Source organism: Gopherus flavomarginatus, chromosome 18, assembly GCF_025201925.1.
Source record: "Gopherus flavomarginatus isolate rGopFla2 chromosome 18, rGopFla2.mat.asm, whole genome shotgun sequence".
In the NCBI taxonomy this organism is placed as follows: Eukaryota; Metazoa; Chordata; order Testudines; family Testudinidae; genus Gopherus; species Gopherus flavomarginatus.
Genome location: NC_066634.1, coordinates 7,757,226 through 7,778,716, shown reverse-complemented (window position 1 = coordinate 7,778,716; position 21,491 = coordinate 7,757,226). Strand labels below are relative to the sequence as shown.

Sequence of the window (21,491 nt, the reverse complement as noted above, 5' to 3'; positions counted from 1 at the left end):
CGCATATAAGTGCAACCCACATAACTCCTGGGTGTAGTGTTCTGTACCATCTAGTGGTGAGGGGAGAGAGAGAGAGAGAGAGAGAGAGTGAGACACAGAGATAGAGACACAGAGATAGACTGCTCTAAGGCTTTAGTTAGGAGCCAGCTGGCTTTTTCCAGAGGCCTCAGGTTTGATCTTGTCTGCCAATGCTCAGGATTTGTTGGTATTACATAAGCTCTTATAACATTTCTCAGCATTTATTTGTCTGCCTTCATGTAATGTAATTGATGAGACTCTTTTTCATTAGTCTGATTCCTCTTCCGTTCCTACCTTTACTTTATCAACATCTATTCTCTCATCTTGTCTGGTATATAGAATATCACTCTTAATAAAGCTTCCCCTAAGGGATATTTCTCTCTGAACCATGTGTCTCTCCACACCTGTAGGCTTTTTCCCAACCTTAGTTTAAAAACTCATCTACTACCTCTTTAATGTTATGTGCCAGAAATCTGGTTCCATATTGGCTTAGGTGGAGGCTCTTCCTTTCCCAAAAGGTTTCCCAATTCCTAATAAATCTAAATCCTTTCTCATCCATGTATTGAGATTCTGCAGTTCTGCCTCTCTAACTAGCCCTGCAAATAGAAATGGAAGCATTTCAGAGATTTGTTTGATCTTATCATCAAAATAAGCTGACAGCTCTTCATGGTGGTTGATGTTTGGGTTGGGTGCCTGGGCTACAAATTCTGGGTTGATTAGCCAAGTGGCTAGGCAGAATAGCTCTGCCAGCCATACCCCTGCTGTCTTCACTGCAGGGGAGTAGAAGGGTCATTTCACCTCTCTTGCTGCAGAGTCCTAGTCCTTTCAGTGTTGTTTATGTTGCTGGCAGAGGGATTCAGAATATTTTTGCACTAATGGCATTTTAATTTTATGCCTGTGCACTTCATCTGTAGCAGTTCATCTGTCAACGACGACGGTCTTACTGGTTGGCATTGGGAGAGGTGACAGCTTGGGACTAAGGCATCTGGGAATGGTCATTAGGTGATTGTACTAAGTTATCAGCACCTTGGCCTTGTAATTGTGGTGCTTGTTCTCTTAGTGTAAGTTGAAAACCTAGAGAGTTCAGGACTCTTCAGGGGTGACCAGCTTTGACTGTTTGCTACCCAGATGTAGGAGGAAAGACTCTGACCTCTGCTTGTATGAGGAGGTGATCAGATCAGGAGAATGGTACATTGGAGACAACTTAAATTTCTAGTCTTAGACTGACGCTTGGATTCACCATATGTCTAGTGCAATGTGTAGGTCCAGAGACTTTCTGGGAGAGTCTCATGTGGACTAGATCACATAGTATGGTGCCATTTGTATTGCGTAAGTTAAGCTAGCTGTCCCTGAGGACAAGAAATATAGGGGATTCCACTGCGGTGCTGGGTGGCAGCTCTGTGAGTTCCTCCTGGGTTGACAATGTTTCCATTTGGAGGGCTGTACCCCACTATGAGACTCTCACCCTTGATCCTGCAGATCATATGGATGCAGTCACATGTTTGTCTCTTCTGACACGTCACCGTCACTCACCCATTCATCACCACTGGTGGAGGTGTGTAGTGCGCATGTAACTACATGCCACAGTCACATGCACATCACATCCAGAATGCACTGTGTAGCTACATGTCAGAGAAAGGATCTGGCAGTGGGAAAAGTCATCAGTGGCACTTTCATTGCCACAAGAAAAGGCTCAGGGGAAGGGGTCGGAGACACCTTTCTCCTCTGCCTTCTGACTGCCAGAGCCTCTCCCTACTGCCAAACTTGGATTTTTTCCCTGTGGTGAAGAAGTGTTCCAGCAGCAGGGAGCTGGCAGAGCCCTTCCCTGCTAAAAATAGCGATGTAGATAAGGTGGCATGTCTTGGGCAAGTAGAGAGCTGTATACGGTATGTACTTAGATATATACCCTCATCCTTCAGGTGTGTCTTTGCTTCATGTGCCTAAGCCATGCCTCATTAGCTACTATTTATACCTGTCCTAGGACACAATGTAGAAATAAGGGGAAAATTTAGACACATCCATAGTTCAAACATCTTCTATAGCAGAAGGGGAACAAGACCACTACCCCACCTCCTCTGTTCTGCACTTACCTGTGAAGGGTGAAATTGTTTTCAAAGACTCCTGAATGCTGCTGGTGGCAGCTGAGCTCCTGTTATCCCTGCTGGCAGGGGGTGAGGTGTACATTCAGTTGAATATAGACCCAGATTATAGTTATTAATCAGACATGAATCTAGTCCATTCATTGTACAGAAATATGTTGAAATTAAGTTAGTAATAAACGATGTTATTTTGTTTCCAAGGACAATGTTAACCAATGATGGTATGAAACAGTTCCGGGTTTTCCTCAGTAAAATCCTCAAAGTCTGTATCAGAAACTTCATGTTCTTTAATGGCTATGCAGATATCAGTATTTGCCAAGAAGCTGAACACTTATTTTATGGAAAACATACAGATAAGATGGCACCGCAAACAGTAAACAGCTCATCTTTTTTTTCTCCCCCAAAGAAGCAGCTCTTTTCTTCCGTTACTTTGGTTCAGTTTGGTCAACAGTGCTATAATGTACAGGGGGCTTTAAATTAGACTGATCAACAAAATTGAACCTCACTGCCATTATAAATTTATTCCTATTCAATTGAACAAATTTTCATTGATGTTTCTTTGTGGGAATTTTTAAAGAATGGATAAACATCACCTGAGAATGAACAATTGCAAAATGTGAACACAGATCTGCCAGTTTCATTGAAAAATGTCACCTGCCCTTCTTCATAACTAATGTAAACTACAATTTTCTCGAGCTTTTTCTGCACCGTTACCTGGGTCCATGGGTCTGTTTTTGCCCAGTAATCATTCCCACTCAGACCCAGAGCCCAGAATCCCTCTTTAGGGGACAGGGAAAGTTTTCCTTTTCTCTCTGTGGATTTTCTGGCCACTCCCAAGTCCCAGTCAGTGCTGCTCCCGACATCCACCACCCAGGAGTGCTCTCCAGAGGAGAATCCTTCAGATCCCAGCACACAGACAGTTGAATCGAACCTCTCTGGGTTTGGTGGAACATTTTGAGGTTGGGCTTCATGTTTCAAACTGTTCTTGTCATCAGAAATGGAGAGATTGGGATGGGCTGTTCCTGCATCAAGAGTGATGTTTTCTGAAAAGAGAGATTGGGTTTTTAAAAGCACTGGTCTAATGTCAGTCTGAGTGGGGATAAGGGGATGTTTACAGGGTGGACTCCATCCTGCACTCTCTTCAAGGTGGGAGTTTTGCCTAATTGACCCCTGCTTGACAATGTTTTTGTTGTGTGGAAATATTTCGGATATATGAGCATTGTGTGAGGTTCACACAAAACTGAAAGTGATTCTGAATTATTTAGGTGACACTGAAATTCACAAAATAATGCCTAACTCTGCATGTATCTAAATTACCTAGGAATCTAGGTTTCCATCATTGAAGTGCCCAAAGCGCCTTAACTTTGTCAGCTGGCCATGTACTCAACCAGCTAAGTCCTGGCAATGCCTAGCAGTTTGGTACCTAACTCATGCTCACGTCCCAGCAGGATTAACAAAAAAAGGGGGCTTCCCTGCCTAAACTGCCCTTGTGGCCTGATCCAGTAGATGAGTGCTGATTCTGATCTCACATCTGTGTAAATTAGGAGAGACTCTACATAGATCTATGAACTTACACTGGTGTGAAATTGGTATGTGGATAGCATTAGTTCTTGGAAGAAAAGTAGAGTTTGTTACCTATTTTATTGCGAACCTTTCTCCATTCTGGAATCAGAGTGAGAGAAAACAGACACTGAATTAAAATACATCCATACAAAAGATTTTTGTGAATCTCAAAATCTCAAAATATAAAAAACATAAAAAAATCTCCCTAGAATGCACACACAGACAGATGTAGTACACTGTATGTACATGTGGGCTTTGCTGAACTCCTATGATTAGAACCTGAACAGGGATCTTGGTCTGCCTAAGAACAGCTTTGTCTGTCTTGCACCTCAAGCCAATGCCTCATCTCATCATGTAACCCACTCTTTTTTGGGTGTGACTCATAGACTGCACGGTCAGAAGGGACCATCATGATCATCTAGTCTGACCTCCTGCACACTGCAGGCCACAGAACCTCACCCACCCACTCCTGTACCAGACCCTTAACCTCTGGCTGAGTCACAGAAGTCCTCAAATCCTGGATTAAAGTATTCAAGTTACAGAGAATCCACCATTTACATTAGTTTAAAGCGGCAAGTGACCCCATGCCAAGGCCCCATACTGCATAGGAAGGGGGGGAGCCCAATAAAACAAAAAAGAGAGTTTCTGCCAGTCTGAACCGGGGGGGTAAATTGCTTCCCAACCCCAAATATGTCAATCGGTTAGATCATGAGCATGGGTGCAAGACTCACCAGCCAAACACCTGGAAAAGAATTCTGTGTAGTAACTCAGAGCCTTCTATCTAGTGATAACTGACGGTTGGAGATATTTTCTATTTCCAGGTAAAGATCGGCTGCATGTTATCAAAGATAATTTCATCATATCATCTCCTCCGTAAACTTATCAAGGTCAATATTAAAGTCAGTTAAAAATTTTTACACCCACTGCTGTGCCTGGAAGGCTGCTCCAGAGTTTCAAACGTCTGATAGTTAGAAACCTTCATCTAATTACACATCTTAACTTGTTGATAGCCAGTTTATATCAATTTTTCCTTGTGTCCATATAAGTGCTTAACTTTAAAAAACTCTTCTCCCTCCCCGATCGTCAAAGGCAAGGTGACACCTGTTTGTCTATACAGACATAAGAGCTGATAAAGTTACTGACCTTTTGTAACTGTTGTTCTTGAATATCTGTTGCACATGTGCGTTCCATGCTTGGTACATGCATGCCTTGTGCAGAGTTGCTGGAAAATTTTCCCTCAATGATACCCATTGGGGAGACTAGAGCACCCTCTATTGCAACATGCTGGTAGCTCTAGTATGAAGCATCCGTCCAACCCCAGACCCTCTCAGTTCCTCTTACTGCAAACTCTGAGGTAGAGGGCTCTGAGGGCGGGTCATGGAATGATCATGTGCAACACATCTCAAAGAACAACAATTACAAAAGATTAGTGTCCTTTGTTTCTTCTATGATTGCTTGCACATGTGAATTACACTTTTGGTGACTCCCCAGTGGTAATAAAGGTGGAATGATCGGACTTCACATACATACAATCTATAGTACAGCTCAACCGCATCTGGCATTGTCCGTAGAATAATGGGTGATTACCTAGTGGGAGAAGAAAGTGTGCCCCAATGACCAGGTTGCTGCTTTACAAATGCTCTGGATAGGGATTTGTGTTAAGAACACCATTTAGGATGTTTGATATCTTGTGGAATGAGCCGTCAGGTTCTTTGGTGGAAAAATACCTGCCTGTTCATAACAAGCATGGATACATGAAGTTACCTAAGATGAAATTCTCTGTGAGGCGATTGGGAAACCTTTCATTCTGTCTGCCATAGTCTTTTTGTGGACCACTGAAATGGTTTAGCCCTGTCTATATAGAACGCTAGTCTCATCTAATGTCCAAAGTGAATAGTTGTTCTTCATTCCTATTTGCATGAAGTTTTGGGTACACGGATAAGTAAATTGCTTCATTGCTATAAAAATCTGAAACTCCTTCAGGTAGGAAATTTGGATGAGGGCACAAGTATTCCTTATCCTTAAAGAAGTCTGTATATGGTGGCTCCGATGTAAGGGCATGGAATTCAGAGCCTCTTCTGGCAGAAGTGATGGCAATTAGAAAAGTCATCTTCCAGGAGAAGTATAGGAAGGAGTACATTTGTAAAGGCTCAAACAGTGAATACAAGACAGTGTTGACAAGAACAGGTTTTCTCTTAATTGAGGGTACAACCTTTCCAGGCTTTTAAGGAATCTGGTTGCCATGTCATTTGAAAAAAAACCAGAATGGTTATCCATGTGAGGGTGGAAAGCTGATATTGCTGCCTGATGGCCCTTTATAGAGGAAAGGATAGACTTGTCTGCATTGATCTGTAGGCCTGGGGCCTTGAATGTTGACTCAATGAGTCAAACACTGGACACAGCCTGAGCTCTAAACCTGCCCTTGACTAGTCAGTCATCCAGGTAATGGTAGACCTGTACTCCTAAACTCCTCAGGAATGTTGCTACAAAAGCCATACATTTTGTGAACACCTGAGGAGCTGCAGACAGGCCAGATGGAAACACCATGAACCGCTTATGTGAATGCTTCACTATGAACCTGAGGAATCTTCTGTGCCCTTGGCATATTGACTTATGGAAGTAGGCATTCTTTAATTGAGGGTGGCATACCACTCCCCGGGATTCAGAGTGGGAATAAAGGATGCCAGGGTAACCAGAACTTTATCTTTTTGAGATATCTGTTGAGATGACACAGGTCTAAAATAGATATGAGACCTCCCTTGGCTTTTTGGAATAGGATATAATGGGAGTAGAAACCCTTCCCTCTTCAGTTGTGTGAACCTCGTCTATGGCTCCCACCTGAAGGAGAGATTGAACCTTCTGGACCAGAAGTTCTTCATGAGAGGGGTCCCTGAAGAGGGACAGGGAGGGAAGGTGGAAAGGGGGGGGGGTAGAAATAACCTGGTGGGTGTATCCGACTTCTATAGTTCTCAGCACCCAAAGGTCCATGGTGATATGGGACCAAGCACTGAGGAAGGGGGAAAGGCTGTTTGAAAGCAAGGGAAAAATGGGGTCTCCCATCATGGGAATGAGTGTACAGCATCCTTGAGAGTCCAATAAAATACCTTATTTGAACTCCCTGAATGTCAGGTAGAAGGTGGAGGTGGTCTATTCCTATAACCTGTATTTCTTTTTATCTGCAGTTCCTAATGGACAGTCCGGGCAGAATACCAGAGGGGTTGTTGAGGCCTGTAGTGTTTCCTGGAAGGGGCTGGAATGTACAACAGAAGAGACGTTAGGGTCGCACTTTAGACCATGGTGCTTTGTATCCATAAGCACCAAAAAACGCAAGGATTCCTCAAAGGGCAGGTCCTGAACAGTCTGTTGGACCTCATGCAGAAGCCCAGAGGATAGCAACCAGGAACTCCTATGGATGGTCACTGCCGAAGCCATGGACCTGGCAGTCAGATCAGCCATATCCAGAGCAGCTTCAAATAAGGCCTTCGCCACTGATTTCCCCTCAGCCACTAGTGAGGAAAACTTTTGCCAATCATCTTGCAGCAGCAAGTCTTTACATTTCTGCATGGAGTTCCACATGTTAAAGTCACAGAAGCCCAACAACGCCTGCTGCTTTGCAGTCTTGAATTGTAACCCCTCAGTAGAATAAACTTTCCTAACAAAAAGGTCTGAACTTTTTGAGTCCACTGATTTTAGAGTTGTGTCCTAATGTTCCTACCTTTCTCTCTCATTAGCAGCAGATACCACTAGAAACCTGAGAGGGATGAGGAGGAGGAATAGGTGTAAAGGAACTCAGAACCTTGGGCAGGCATATAATACTTTAACTAACCCCTTAATGAAGTGGTGGGAAGGGATGCAGGATCTTCCACAATGCCCCCTCCTGAAAGGGCCTTCCCAAGAGAGGAGGATGAGGATTCCCTTTCTCCCCTACTTGATTTACAAGATGATGTTGAGCCTGCTCTTGGAGCCCAGTCTCAGGCTTGGTACCAGAGTCGGAAGCACCTGTAATACACCTTGGACATTAGGAGAAAACCACATAGATTCCCAAAGGGCCACTGGACTGTCATAGGACCCCAGTGGCCTCCTGGCCAACCACTCAGTGGGACTCCTGTGACTGGATCCATGGAAGGGTGGAAATGTCCTGGAGGAGTAACAACAGTAGCTTAGAAAATGGAAAGAGTAGGACCCAATCTCCGACGCAGAAGAGGATGACTCTTCTCCCTCTGATCACAGGGTCCAGTTCCTGAGGATGCCAGTGACTGCTGCAGAGGTGGAGAGGTCCGCCACAAGGCAAGCATTGCGGGTTTTCCCTTTGACAGTACGGAAGCGTGAGCTGTCATGGATATGTGAAGATGGTCTGGTACCGAGCACTGTAACCATCCAGCTGCTTTCCCCATCCCCACCAGCACTGATAGTAACGAGTCTTGTACTGCTGAAAACTCTGGTTAAGACATCAAAGGGAGATGTCTGGCAGCCACAAATGCCTCTGGCATAGACTCTTCTGTCTCCAGATTCAGTGGTAACTGCCAGAGTCTGTACTGGCTTCTGTAGAACTAAGGCAGAGATGTGCTTGAGTTTAGGCTGGCAGACTTCGGTGTCAGGGATCATCCCCGATTGGCAGTCTGCCTTTTATGCCCCCTCCTAGACACAGGGGATGGGGATTGGAGTGCCGAAGTCTAATACAGTAAAAGAAACTGTCTTTACTGATGACGGGGCACTCGATACTGAGTCTGACAGGCCTGGGTCATGTGGAGGTCTCAGTGCCACCTCCATGAGCTGAAACTGTAGCTGGGCTGCCTGATCTTTATTCGTGCCACACTTAAAGTCCTTGCAAATTTGTCAACAGTCCCTGATATGAGCTTCCCCGAGGCACTCCAAGCAACTTGAGTGCAGGTATCTCAGGGGCATAGCTTTATTACTAGAAATGCAGGGCTTGAAGCCCAATGACCAAAGCATCCCTCAGCATCAGGGAAGGATGGAAAAACAGAAAAACACAGAAAATCTAACTAACGAACGAAACACTAGTAATTTTACTAATACTAACTATTTACAATATATAAAGAACTAATTCCACTGGGAGAACTTGTGAATGCAAGGAGAGCAGTTCCAATGACTGTCACAGGTGGTAAGAAGGAACAGAGGGGGAATGGGATCAGCGGGGCGCTTTATACTAGCACTATCAGCATGTGGTAGCAGATGGCACTTGAGTTGCCCCAAAGGGTATCAGGCATGAGAAAATTTCTGGAGACTGTTGGTGGGGCATGCATACACCAGGAGTGGAATGCACATATGCAAGCCCTTGAAGAAGAACCCTGTGTTGCTGCAGAGAGCACACAGTGCTGCGATGGGACTGGGCTGGCTAATGTGACTCTGATTTCAGCCCAAGCTGTTCACTCAGCCCTGCCCTGCACTGTTGGTGCCTCTGGATCTGCTCAACACCATGTGTGGCTGGGAGTCTCTGCCCAGGGACTCAACTGGGGGTGGATGTTCTTACCAAGCTTCTCATGCAGCTCCTGGCCTTCTGGAGCTAGAAGAAAAGGAGACCATTGTGAGTTCAGTGTTGTCATTCTAAGCATAGTGACATGGGGTTATTCTCTGGGTACATCTACACTGCAGCTGGGAGTGAGCATCCCAGTTTGGGCAGGAAGACAAGTGCTAGCTCTGCTTGAGCCAGTGCTCTAAAAGTAGTTGGGTAGCCAGGGGCAGCATGTACAGTGGCCTGGGCTAGCTACTCATGTACCACTCAGACCACTTGAGTACATAGCCAGGCAGCTTCCCTGATCCACTGCCTCTGCCCCTCCAGCCACACTGCTTTTGTTATTGCACAAGTTCAATCTAACACATATCTGGCTACCCCAGCTGGGAAGCTCCACCCAGCGGCAGTGTAGACGTACCCACTGAGCCAAGGGTCTCAGACCTGACAGGACATGTCAGAATAAACTGTTCTTAATGAACAAAGACAAAGTCTCAGATCAGACCTTAAACACAGCCCACAAATTGCCCTGGTGCCAGTACCCACAGCTGATGCCACTGCCAGGAATGTGGGGAGGGAGCGTCACACCCGAACATGTATCCCATAGAGAAAGACCTGCCCTGCTGCAGTCTGTCACCAGGCTTCCAACTTCTTATTCTGTGCCGTGGAATCCCTTTGTGGTGCTGATCTGCACAAGTGTGTAACTCTAGGGTCAGTGGTGGGCAGGAGCTTAGCTGGGGAAGGGCTCCAGGGGGCTGTGTGGCACTGGACTCACCATCCATCCCTAGAGACATGGGGTCAGGTTCTGTCCTGGCTCTTGTGAGAATAATGTGAGTGATGGGTCCTCACAAAGCCCATACAGAGCATAATAGAGTTTGGAGTCTCTGTTCATTTGAACCCCAGGACTAGACTAGGAATGGCAGAAACAGGACAGGACCGAGGAACTGAGGGCTGGAATAGCTGGGAAGTGGTGGGTGGGAACTGAGGGATGCCAACAAAGCTGGGGCCAGGGAGGAACCCCAGGGCTGGGATAGCAGGGGGCTTCAGGCAGTGGGAATCCCTGCACAGCTCAGTTCCAGTGACCTGGCATGTATGGTCTGTGCAAGGGTGGGCAGGGAAGGGAGCAGAAATAGACAGGACTGTGGAGCTCAAGTCTGTATAAAAGGGAGGCAGTGAGTGAGCATTGAGAGGCACTGGCAGAGCCGTGTGCAAATGGGGAGCCCAGCACTGGCATAGCAGACATTTTGCAGGTCAGAACTGAGATGTATCCACACACCTGCATGGAGGAAGTTTGCCTAGTACCTAACTTAGGGCTTGTCTAACTAGCTCCAGAATTCGTCATATGGGGATGTGATTTGCTTAATGTACCGAAGCGCTGCACGGTAACTGCCCACTAAACGGTACCTAGTTTGGCCTGAAGGGGTGAAACTGCCCCACATGGATGCTGCTGGTGCACACTAAATGGTACCTAGATCACACTGACATAGTCCTCTTCAAATATGACTATATAAACTAGGAACCTTTCAGTTCACGCCCACAGTAGCCACACAGGATTGTTACAGCGCAGCACTTTGGTGTGTGCTGCTGTTCACACCCTGTATTCTGAACCACTGGGCAATGTAAACCTAGCCTGAGTCCTGCCATTCCATATGCATTAAATGCACTCTCTGTTGTTAAGTACAATAGTGAAATGTGACCTGCAAACACTGCCACGTTTCCTTATTTCCAGGGCAGGGGGAGATGATCATGATGGTGACAGTGCATGTGGTGATATTTCTATCACATTAGAGTATGAAAGCGCAGATACACAGTTACTGGTGCTTAGTCAAGTACCTGCATCCAAGGTCTTCTTCTCAGTCTCTGAAATGGGGAAGAAAAAAGGTTTAGAGCCAGAGACACATACCGGGTGGTGCTGTACACTGCCTAATGACTAGGATTAGTCACAGACATCCCACACCTACACTCCCAGCCCCAGTGCAGGAGCCGGCAGGTTTGTCAGGAGCAGGTCTGGTGGTTTGTGATATGCGCCAAGAGGGCAGAGACATGGGGACTTTCTCACTCCTTAGCCCCTGTCTACACACACACTGGCACCAGTTTATCTAATTAGATTACAAAACATGCCTTGAGTTAAACTGGTGCAGGGCTGTGTGTAGAGCAGGCCTTGGGCTGGTACAGCAGGGCCAGTAGAACCATCAGGCGGGGTCAGTTACTCTACAGTGACCCCTCTGACTAGTTATGGAACAGCACTGATTGCTAGAGGAAACTCATCCGGCCCTCCCCAGCTGGAGGAATGGTGGCTGCAAGGGAGCATGGCAGAGGGCAAAGGAGATAAGAGGGGGATCCTCAGGGCTCCTCCAGGCTATGATTGCTGGGAGAACCCCAGTCACTGTGCTGGCATGTTGTATCCATTCTCTGCACCTGTCATCTGTATTTCCTTGCGTATGCGTGCACTGCCCAGCAGAACGGGACAGCACCTCTCAGCCCCATCACAATGCAAACCAATAGTGTTACTAAATATTAACAAGTTCACAGTGAAATAAATTAGTTTTGTGGAGCTGCAAATCAGTGCTGCTGCATCTATTAGCACAGCTCAAGAGAGCAAATGTCACAGATTCATAGAGTTTCAGGCCAGAAGGGACCATCAGATCATCTAGTTCGACCTGCTGTGCATCACAGGCCAGAGAATCTCACCCAGTTTCCCCTGCACTGACACCAATAACTTGAGCTTAGCTACAGAAGCTTCCAGAAAGGTGCCCAGTCTGGAGCTGAAGTCATCAAGAGATGGAGAATTCACCACTGGCCTTGGTAGCTTGTGTCAGGGATTAATCACCCTCCCTCTGTCCTGTGCATTTGACAGTCACAGGAATGGAATCGTCTCACATAGTGTCATCGACTTGCTTTTTTTTTCTCCTTTAAGGAGAAAGAGCCACTGAGCAATTGCCTAGGATGGCAGAATCTGACCCAGAATTGTCACTGCAAACCCATCTCTCTGCTGCACCCATGTGCAGGGAATCTCACAAGCACTGACGGTTGGGTTTCCACTGCAAAATACACATTTGCCAACCTGTTACCATCAGTGTGTATGAGAACATGGGGGAGCTGAGGAACCACTAGATAGAGACCTCCCGGCTCCATCCCTTCCATTTCACTGAGCCCACAGATAACACCAAGCAGTCCCAGAGCTTACACATCTCAATAGACAGAGCAAGAGATAGAGCAAGAGACCTACCATGGATGAACACAGGTGCCTTTTTAGAGAGTTTCTTCTTAAATGCCATTTGCTTCACTGTGAGACAGAGACAGTTACAGGGCTGGAATCATCTCACATAGTGTCCTTGACTTTGCTTTTTTTTTTCCTTTACAGAGAAAGAACCACTGAGCAATTGCTCAGCATGACAGAATCTGACCCAGATTTGTCACGGCAAACCCATCTCTCTGCCACACCCATGTACAGGGAATCTCACAAGCAATGACTGTTTTCACTGCAAAATACAAATTTGCCAACCTGTTCTCATCAGTGTGTGTGAGATTTTGGGGGAGATGAGGAACCACTAGACAGAGACTCCTCCGGCTCCATCCCTTTCATTGCACTGAGCCCACAGATAACACCAACCAGTCACAGAGATCACACTACATTACAGGAGAGGGGCAGATGATCATAAAAGTGACTGAAGTCCATATATTGTTTGTGGTGATTTTCCTATTGCATCACAGTGTGAAAGCGCAGTCATACCTTTACTAGGGGTTCTCCAATTACCTGATATCAGACTCTTTTCATTTGTCTCTGAAATGGAGAAGAGAACAGAATTAGACACAAAGACACACTGTGTGGTGCTGTGTGTCCTATAACTACTGGAGTTAGTTACAGACACCCCACAGTCACACTTCTAGCCCCAGCTCAGGAGCTAGCAGCTTTGATCGGAGCCGGGCTGGTGGTTAGTGATACACACCAACACACAGGGGCCCTGGGATTTGCAAAGCATCTAACCTTGATGGAAGACGTGGATCTGGATCCTGATACAGCTCTGACATTCTCAACCCCTCTGACTAAGGGGCATTTCTTTTCTGTATTACTAACAGCCCTTTGGAGCATCCAAGCTCTGCCCTCCAGGTGTAACTAGGGGATGGATGTGCAGAGGATTGGGGCTCACATATGGGATCTGACCTTGGCAACAAAGCATGAGACCATGAGACACTTTCTAGGAAGTGGACCAGAAGAGCCTGCACTCCAGCAGTCATCCACAGAAAGTGGCTGGCCCCCTCTGCAGCATCAGAACAATGTGATTGGCATTAGATTGTCAAAGGATTGTCTGTTGATTTAGATATAAGAGCAGTTAACTCTGCTTCTGCTGCAGAGAGCTCAGTGCTGGAGTGGGACTATGGTGACTTTAATTGACTCCTATTATCTGTCACTCAGCCCTTCCTTGCTGTGCTTTCATTTCTTCTCAGCACTCCAGTCCGAGGCTGTAATGCGGTGGTGGATGATCTTACCATTCTTTTGGGGCAGGTCCTGGCATTCTAGGAAGTGAAGAAAAGGAGATCAGCATCTATCATTCCAAGCCCAGTGACATAGGGCTCTTCCAAACTTTGGGGACATCACCATTACAGCTGGGAGTGAGCTTCCCAGTTTGGGCAGACAGACGTGCTAGTTTTGCTCAAACTAGTGTGCTAAAAGGGTAGCATGTGGAATATCTTGGGCTAGCTACCCAAGTACAAATCTGTTGGGACCTCTTGGGTACATAGTCAGGTGACTATCCTGGTCTGCTGCCCACAGCTACACTACTATTATCGGCACACTATGTCAACAGCAAGGGACCATGAGTATCGAATGCTCATCTACATGACTTGTAGGAGCCAGTATCTTTCAACCTTGTCCCCAGATTGTGAAGCTCGGCTCTGACAGAGGATTCCAGTCCTGAGTGCTGATTAGTGGAACTCCCAGAGCCCTGATTTGTTCCCTGCTTCTATTTAAACCAAGCACAGGGCCAGGAAGTTGCTTGTGCAACTGGGTTCCCCTGCTTAGTGCTGCCTCCTCTGTGCTAGCTGATCCTACTGCCAGACTCTGACTCTTGGTAGCCTGCCCCGGCCTGGCTCCTGGCCTCTGACCCCTGTTCTTACCATTAGGCATGACTGCCCAGGTCCCAGTTGTGATGACCTGCACAGACCAGATATGCCACTGGAGTGGGCCCAGTGTTGGCAGAATGGATCCAACTACCCAACTTCTGCCCTCTAGAGCACTAGACTCTCTTGAGTGGCCACCCTCCTTCAGGCAGACAATTACATGCAGAAAACGCCACACTCCAGACACTGCCCATGGAGCCCTGTTTTCCAATACATCGGCCTGAATAGTTAGATGGCAACTGCCAGCAATTCCAGGGGTTTATAACCAATGTTACCTTCTGTTCTTGAAGTGTCTTCAGTCTAGTGTGACCAGATGTCCCAATTTTATAGGGTCAATCCTGATATAAACCCAGCACTAGCCCAAATCTTGCAGAATCCCCTTCAATCCAAAGCCACTTCCAATCTCATGGAGAATATTAATGGTTTTCCTTTATATTCTGGTCCAGTAAGCGAGGAAACCACTCCCCTGGAGGACATGATTCAGGGACATGTGCTCACCCTTGCCTTTTCACATAATACCTCACAGTGGTATTGTCAATAAATATATGAACCACTGAGTCACTGGTACAGTCCTGAAAATCATAACATGCATTGTAGATGGCCCGAAGCTCCAACACATCGATATGCAGAGATAATTTCTGCTCTGACTGTAAACCTTGGACTTTCAGCAGTACCACATGTGCTCCCCAACCCATAAAATAGGTGTTGGTGAAAACTGTTCTGGTTGGTAAGGGCCAGACAAAGGGAATGCCCTGAAAAACATTCTTGAGATGCATCCAGCACTGCAACGAGTCCAAGGCCAGTGGAGGGAGATGGAACAATCTGTGTAAGATGTGAAGAGTTGGACAATAAACTGCTGAGCCACGCGTGAAGGGGGAGAATCTGCAGACTAGTGAATTGGACCACCTGCATGCAAGCAGACATGTGGCCCATGAGCCGAACGCAGATCTGAGCTGTCATGGAAGGCTGAGACTGCAGACTGAGGCAAAGGTGGCAAATGGCCTGAAGGTGGTTGGTCGGCAGAAATGCTTTCAAACTTATACGCTCTATTAGTCCAACTAATCCATAGGGACTAAATTCACTCTCCATTAGTAAGGATGATACTGAAATGTTAGCTAAAACATTGCAGTGTTTGTACATTTCTAGGGGAAGAAGAGATAATCAGGAAGTTGACGTAAGTCCATATATTCCACGTGGTAATTTTCCTATCTTGTTATAGTGTGGAAGAACAGACACAGTTTACTATCAGTCGTCCAATTACCTGACTTAGGAGCCTGCTTCTCTTTCTCCGCAGTCTCTGAAATGGGGAAGAGAAAAGAATAATAGAATCATAGAGTCATAGGAATGGAAGTAACCTCGAGAGGTCATCTAGTCCAGTCCCCTGCACTCATGACAGGACTAAGTATTATCTAGACCATCCCTGACAGGTGTTTCTCTAATCTGCTCTTAAAAGTCTCCAGTGAAGGAGATTTCACAACCTCCCTAGGCAAGTTATTCCAGTGCTTAATCACCCTGACACTTAGGAATGTCACTAGGAATGACATTAATGTCAGAGGTTACGGAGAACAAATCTGCTTCTTCCTCCTTGTAAACACTTTTATTTATTTGAAAACCCTTGTCATGTCCCCTCTCAGTTTTCTCTTCTTCACATTAAATAAATCCATATTTTTCAATCTTCCCTCATAGGTTATGTTTTCTAGACCTTTAATTATTTTAGTCGCTCTTCTCTAGACTTTCTCCAATTTGTCCACCTCTTTCCTGAAATGTGGCACCCAGAACTGGACACAATCCTCCATCTGAGGTTTAATCAGCATGGAGTAGAGCGTAAGATTTTCTTCTTGTTTCTTGCTTACAACACTCTTGCTCATACATCCCAGAATGATGTTTGATTTTTTTGGAACAGTGTTACACTGTTGACTCATATTTAGCTTGTGATCCAGTATGACAAGATCCCTTTTTGCAGTATTCCTTCCTCAGCAGTGATTTCCCATTTTGTTGTGTGCAACTCATTGTTCCTTCCTTAGTGGAATATTTTGCATTTGTCCTTATTGAATTTCATCCTATCTACTTCAGACCATTTCTCCAGTTTGTAAAATTCATTTTGAATTTAATCCTATCCTCCAAATCTCTTGCAATGCCTCCCAGATTAGTTATATCTCCAAACATTATAAGTGTACTATCTATGGCATTATCTAAATCAATGATGAAGATATTGAACAGAATAGGACCCAGAACTGATCCCCAGAAACCTTACTGTATCTGTTCTTCCAGTTTGACTGTGAACAGCTGATAACTACTCTCTTAGAATAATTTTCCAACCAGTTACGCACCCACCTTATAGTAGCTCCATCTAGGTTGGAATTCATGTTTGTTTTTGTTAGAAGTTCATGAGAGACAGTATCAAAAGCCTTATTAAAGTTAAGATGCACCACATTTCCTGCTTCCCCCCATCCACAAGGCTTGTTACCCTGTCAAAGAAAGCTATCAGGTTGGTTTCACATCATTTGTTCTTGACAAATCCACAATGACTGTAATTTATCAGTTTATTATCTTCTAGGCATTTGCAGATTGATTGCTTAATTCTTTGCTTCATTATCTTTCCAGGTACTGAAGTTAGGCTGATTGCTCTGTAATTCCCTGGGTTGTTCTGATTCCCATTTTTATAGATTGGCCCAATATTTGCTCTTTTCCAATACTCTGGAATCTCTCCTGTCTTCCATGACTTTTCAAAGATAATCACTAAAGGCTCAGATATCTCCTCAATCAGCTTTTTGAGTATTGTAGGATGTCTTTCATCAGGCCCTGGTGACATGAAAACATCTAACTTTTCTATGTAAATTTTAACTTCTTTTCCCCCTATTTTAGCCTCTGGTCCTACTTCATTTTCACTGACATTCACTATGATAGACGACCAATGACAACTAACCCTTTTAGGTGAAAACTGAAACAAAAAATTCAGTCAGCACTTCAGCCATTTCCACATGTTCTGTTATTCAGAATTAGACAGAGAGATGCACTGAATGATGCTGTGTACCCCAAAATGACTGGGCTTAGATACAGACTCTCCCAAAGCCACAGTTCCAGCCCCAGTGCAGGAACCAGCAACTTGGATAGCAGTGGGGCTGGTGGTTAGTGATATGCAGCAACACGCAGGACACCTGGGATTTGCAAAGCATCTAACCTTGATAGAAGATGTGGGTCTGGATCTCAATACAGTTCTGACATTCTCAACATTCTGTCTAAGGGGAATTCCTTTTCTGTGTTACTAACAGACCTTTGCAGCATCATAGCTATGCACTCCAGGTATAACTAAGGGATGGATGAGCCGATGATCGCGGCTCAGAGCTGGGATCGGGCCTTGGCAACAAAGCATGGAAACATGAGTCTGAGTCTGGTCTCTTGCTCATCTCCATGTTTTAGGAAATGTCCCAGAAGAGCCTGCACTCCAGCAGTCATCTATAGAAAGAGGCTGGCCCCCTTCTCCTTCGTCAGAACAATGTGACTGGCATTGTATTGTCAAAAGCCAAGTGACACTGTGAGAGCCCACAGTGCTTCTGTAGGACTGGAGTGACTCAGATTTTGGCCTAAACTCTTCACTCAGCCCTGCCCTGCGGTGTTGCTGCTTCTGTATCTCCTCAGCACCGTGTGTGGCTGAGATCCTCTGCCCAGGGGCTCTAATTGGGGTGGATGTTCTTACCAAGCTTCTCATTCAGCTTCTGACATTCTGGGGAGAGAAGAAAAGGAGACCATCATGTGTTCAGTGTCGTCGTTCTAAGCACAGTGATGTGGTGTTATTCCAAACTCTAGGTACATCTACAGTGCATCTGGGGCGGTGATACTAGATGGGGCAGTCAGACGAGTGCTAGCTCTGCTCAAGCTAGTGCACTAAAAGTAGCTAGGTAGCGAGGGGTAGCATGTTCAGTGGACTGCGCTAGCTACTCAAGTAAAAACCCACTCAGACTATCTGACTACATAGTTAGGAAGATACCCTGAGCTTCTCTCCCTGCTCCTTAGCAAACTGCTATTGTTGGTGCACAAGCTCAATCTAACATGTGTCTGGCTATTCAAGCTGGGAAGTTACTCTCAACTGCAGTATAGACGTACCCAGACCCTCATTACGTCCCACTAATCCATATGCACTAAATTCACTCTCCATCATTAAGAACGATACTGAAATGTGAGCTGCAAACATTGCAATGTTTGAATATTTGCAGGAGAGGGGGAGATGATCATACAGGTGACTGAAGTCCATATATTGTTTGTGTTGATTTTCCTATCTCACCATAGTGTGAAAGCACAGTCATACATTTACTAAGGATTCTCCAGTTACCTGATTTCAGACTCTTCTCATTCTTCTCAGTCTCTGAAATGGAGAAAAGAACAGAATTAGACACAGAGACCCGCTGTGTGATGCTCTGTGCCCCATAATTACTGGTGTTAGTTACAGACACCCCATAGCCACACTTCTAGCCCCAGTGCAGGAGCCAGTCGCATTGATAGCAGTGAGGCTGGTGGTTAGTGATATGCACCAACACTCAGGAACTGTGGGATTTTCAAAGCATCTAACCTTCATGGAAGATGTGGGTCTGGATCCCGACGTTCTCAACCCTTCTGTCTAAGAGGAATTACTTTTCTGTGTTGTAACAGCCCTTTGGAGCATCAAAAGAACATAAGTATGACCCTATTGGGTCAGATCAAAGGTCTATCTAGCCAAGTATCCTGTCTTCAGACATTGGCCAGTTCCCCAGAGTGAATGAACAGAACAGGTAATCATCAAATGATCCATCCCCTGTAGTTCTTTCCCAGCTTCTGGCAAACAGAGGCTAGGGACATGGTTCCTGCCCATCTTAGTTAATATCAAAGGTACACACTTCAGCTACAACTAGGGGATGGACATGCAGATGATTGAGGCTCACATCTGGGATCTAACCTCAGCAACACAGCATGAAAACATGAGCCACATTTTGGGGAGTGGCCCAGAAGACCTGCACTGCAGCAGTCATCTATAGAAACTAGCTGGCGCACTCTGCAGCATCAGAGCAATGTGATTGGCATTGGATTTTCTAAGGATCGTCAGTCGATGTAGACATAAGAACAGGTAACTGTATCTACTGCAAGGAGCTCAGTAATGCAGTTAGACTGCAGTGACTTTAATTGAACTGATTATGGCCCAATGGTTCACTCAGCCCTGACCTCAGAAAAAACAGCTCCCCCACACCTCAGTCTTGACTGGAACACACTTTGAGCTCTTCTGAGGACACCCTACTTGCAGGTTCCAGTCTCAGAAATCCCCAGTAATATCTGTCACGCTGGCCCTCATTGATTCATGCACACCTGACAGCTTTATAAACCCAGCAGAGTCCCCTGCAATCCCAAGCCACTTCCAATCTCATAGAGTCTAATGATGGTTTTCCTTTGTCTTCTGGTCAAGTACTCGTGAAAAGCACTCCCCTGGAGGGCATGATTCAAGGACACCAACAACTTTACAATTCTGTGTGATTCCCTCCTCACCTTTTCCCCTGATCCACACTATTTCCTGGCTGACCCTCCATAATCCTTTCATTTGGTGGCAAGCATAAAGACCACCTTTGAAGAATGGTGGCACTACCTGGAAGGAACTTGCCATCCAGTCTAGATATTCAAAAAAAGAAACTTTTTTTCCTCTTAGCTGTGTGTGTGCACAGCACACCAGAGCTGGATAATTTTGCCTAGAAGTACCATAGAGGGATGGTACTTGCACCTCGTGGCAGTAGCTCCTCCTCTGGCTATATGAGGTCTCACTAATGTGCCCCTCGCAATTCCTTTGCACCAGATGGCCAGAGATTAGTTTGATACAGAGTGTGTATTGTGGAATATATGTCTACATCATGTCTCAAAGAACCACAGTTCAAATAAATAACCTTTTCTTCCTTGAGTAGATGCAGTTGTTCGTTCTACTTAGGTGACTCACAAGCAGTAAATCCCCCTCTAAGAGGCAGAGCTTTGAATCTACCTAAACAAGGAGCACAGGGCCGCCCTACCAAAATGTGCATCCACCCTGGAAGATGCTGTAATGGCATATGGTTCATAAATGAATACATGGATGACCATATGGCAGCCTTCCAAATGTCCAATATGGAGACATCACTGACAAATACTATTGACATAGTCTTCACTCTCATTGAATAAGCTCTCACCTGCTGAGGGGCCACAGTCAAAGCTATTTCATAAACAGTCTTAATACAAGCTGTTATCCATTTGGAGATAGTCTGGGAAGAGACCACTTGACCTTTCATACAATTTGCATATGACACAAACAGGCAAGGCAAAGCATAAAATTATTTAGTCCTGTCCAGATAGAAGTCTAGATATCATTTTACATCCAATGTGTGGAAACTCTGCTCCTCCAGAGATGAAGGCAGCTGAAGATAGAACAAAAGTAAATATACCGCCTTGTTCAGATGAAACTGAAAAACATCTTTAGAGAAAAATGTTGGGTGTGGTTGTAGAGTCGTTTTGTTTTAGAAGGATTGTGTATAAGGGGGCTATGACATCAGAGGCTGTAACTCACAGACTCACCTTGACCTTGCACATGTTATAGCTACCAGGAACACAGTTTTCTGACACAAAAGTTGAAAGGGACAAGATGCCAGGGGCTTGAATGGAGGTCCCATCAAAGCTGCTAGGACCATATTAAGGTACCATAGAGGAACTGGGTCTCAGACCAAAGGATAGAGATGAAGAATCCCTTTTAAGAAACTTGCTGCCATGGTATTAGCCATGCAGCAGCCATGTCGTGAGATGCAGGGAGCTGAGCATAGAATGGAAGATGCAGCAATGATTCTGTGTTAGTAGGTTGGGATGCAGAGGAAGGGATATTGGAGGCTGAATTGACAATGCAAGAAGGTCAGAGAACGAATACAGCCTCGGCCATGCTGGGGAAATGAGGATCAGCTTGGTTTGGTCCACCACAGTTTGAACTTGACCTGTGGGATCATCAGGATCAGAGGGAAAGCGTACAGGAAAGCCAAGTTCCAGCTGAGATGGAACGCATTCAGTGGGGAACCTGGACTGAGGCCTCCTCAAGAGCAGAATAGATGGCATTTCCTGATGTCCCTTATAGCAAACAGTTGATCATTGGAATGCCCCAAACTGTGACTCAGTGAAAACCTCCTGCTGAAATGGTCCATGAGCTGATTCCGGACCCCAGGCAAGTGGTTGACATCAGAGTGATCCTCTTC

The 21,491-nt window shown here is 45.6% G+C and overlaps 2 protein-coding genes across 2 annotated transcripts in view; both read right to left on the bottom strand.

Annotated features, from left to right (window-relative positions):
- Positions 1-2,490: 2,490 nt before the first annotated feature.
- On the bottom strand, positions 2,491-13,664 carry LOC127036600 (butyrophilin subfamily 1 member A1-like). The gene is made up of 7 exons (XM_050927656.1): positions 13,642-13,664; positions 12,908-12,934; positions 12,380-12,436; positions 10,984-11,010; positions 9,172-9,204; positions 3,753-3,779; positions 2,491-3,160 (listed from the first exon to the last, which is right to left on the bottom strand). Exons 3-7 carry the CDS (start codon positions 12,426-12,428, stop codon positions 2,643-2,645), a joined length of 654 nt encoding a protein of 217 aa, XP_050783613.1. The 5' UTR covers positions 12,429-12,436; positions 12,908-12,934; positions 13,642-13,664; the 3' UTR covers positions 2,491-2,642.
- A 1,496-nt stretch (positions 13,665-15,160) lies between these two features.
- The window catches only part of LOC127036942 (butyrophilin subfamily 3 member A2-like), an 80,427-nt gene continuing 74,096 nt past the window's right edge, over positions 15,161-21,491 (bottom strand). The window contains exons 14-17 of the mRNA XM_050928229.1: positions 18,602-18,634; positions 17,969-17,995; positions 15,533-15,568; positions 15,161-15,177 (exon numbers count right to left, since the gene is read on the bottom strand). Of these exons, the coding sequence (XP_050784186.1) occupies positions 15,161-15,177; positions 15,533-15,568; positions 17,969-17,995; positions 18,602-18,634 (113 nt within the window). The remainder of the gene's footprint in view (positions 15,178-15,532; positions 15,569-17,968; positions 17,996-18,601; positions 18,635-21,491) is intronic.

Excerpts from the sequence above, each read along its gene's own strand:
- LOC127036600 (XM_050927656.1), bottom strand. The coding sequence starts at position 12,428 with ATGGCATTTAAGAAGAAACTCTCTAAAAAGGCACCTGTGTTCATCCAT. Across the intron at positions 11,011-12,379 it reads GGCACCTGTGTTCATCCATG|AGACTGAGAAGAAGACCTTG; the intron begins GTAGGTCTCTTG and ends TCCCCATTTCAG. Across the intron at positions 3,161-3,752 it reads AAAGGTTCGCAATAAAATAG|AAAACATCACTCTTGATGCA; the intron begins GTAACAAACTCT and ends CTCTCTTTTCAG.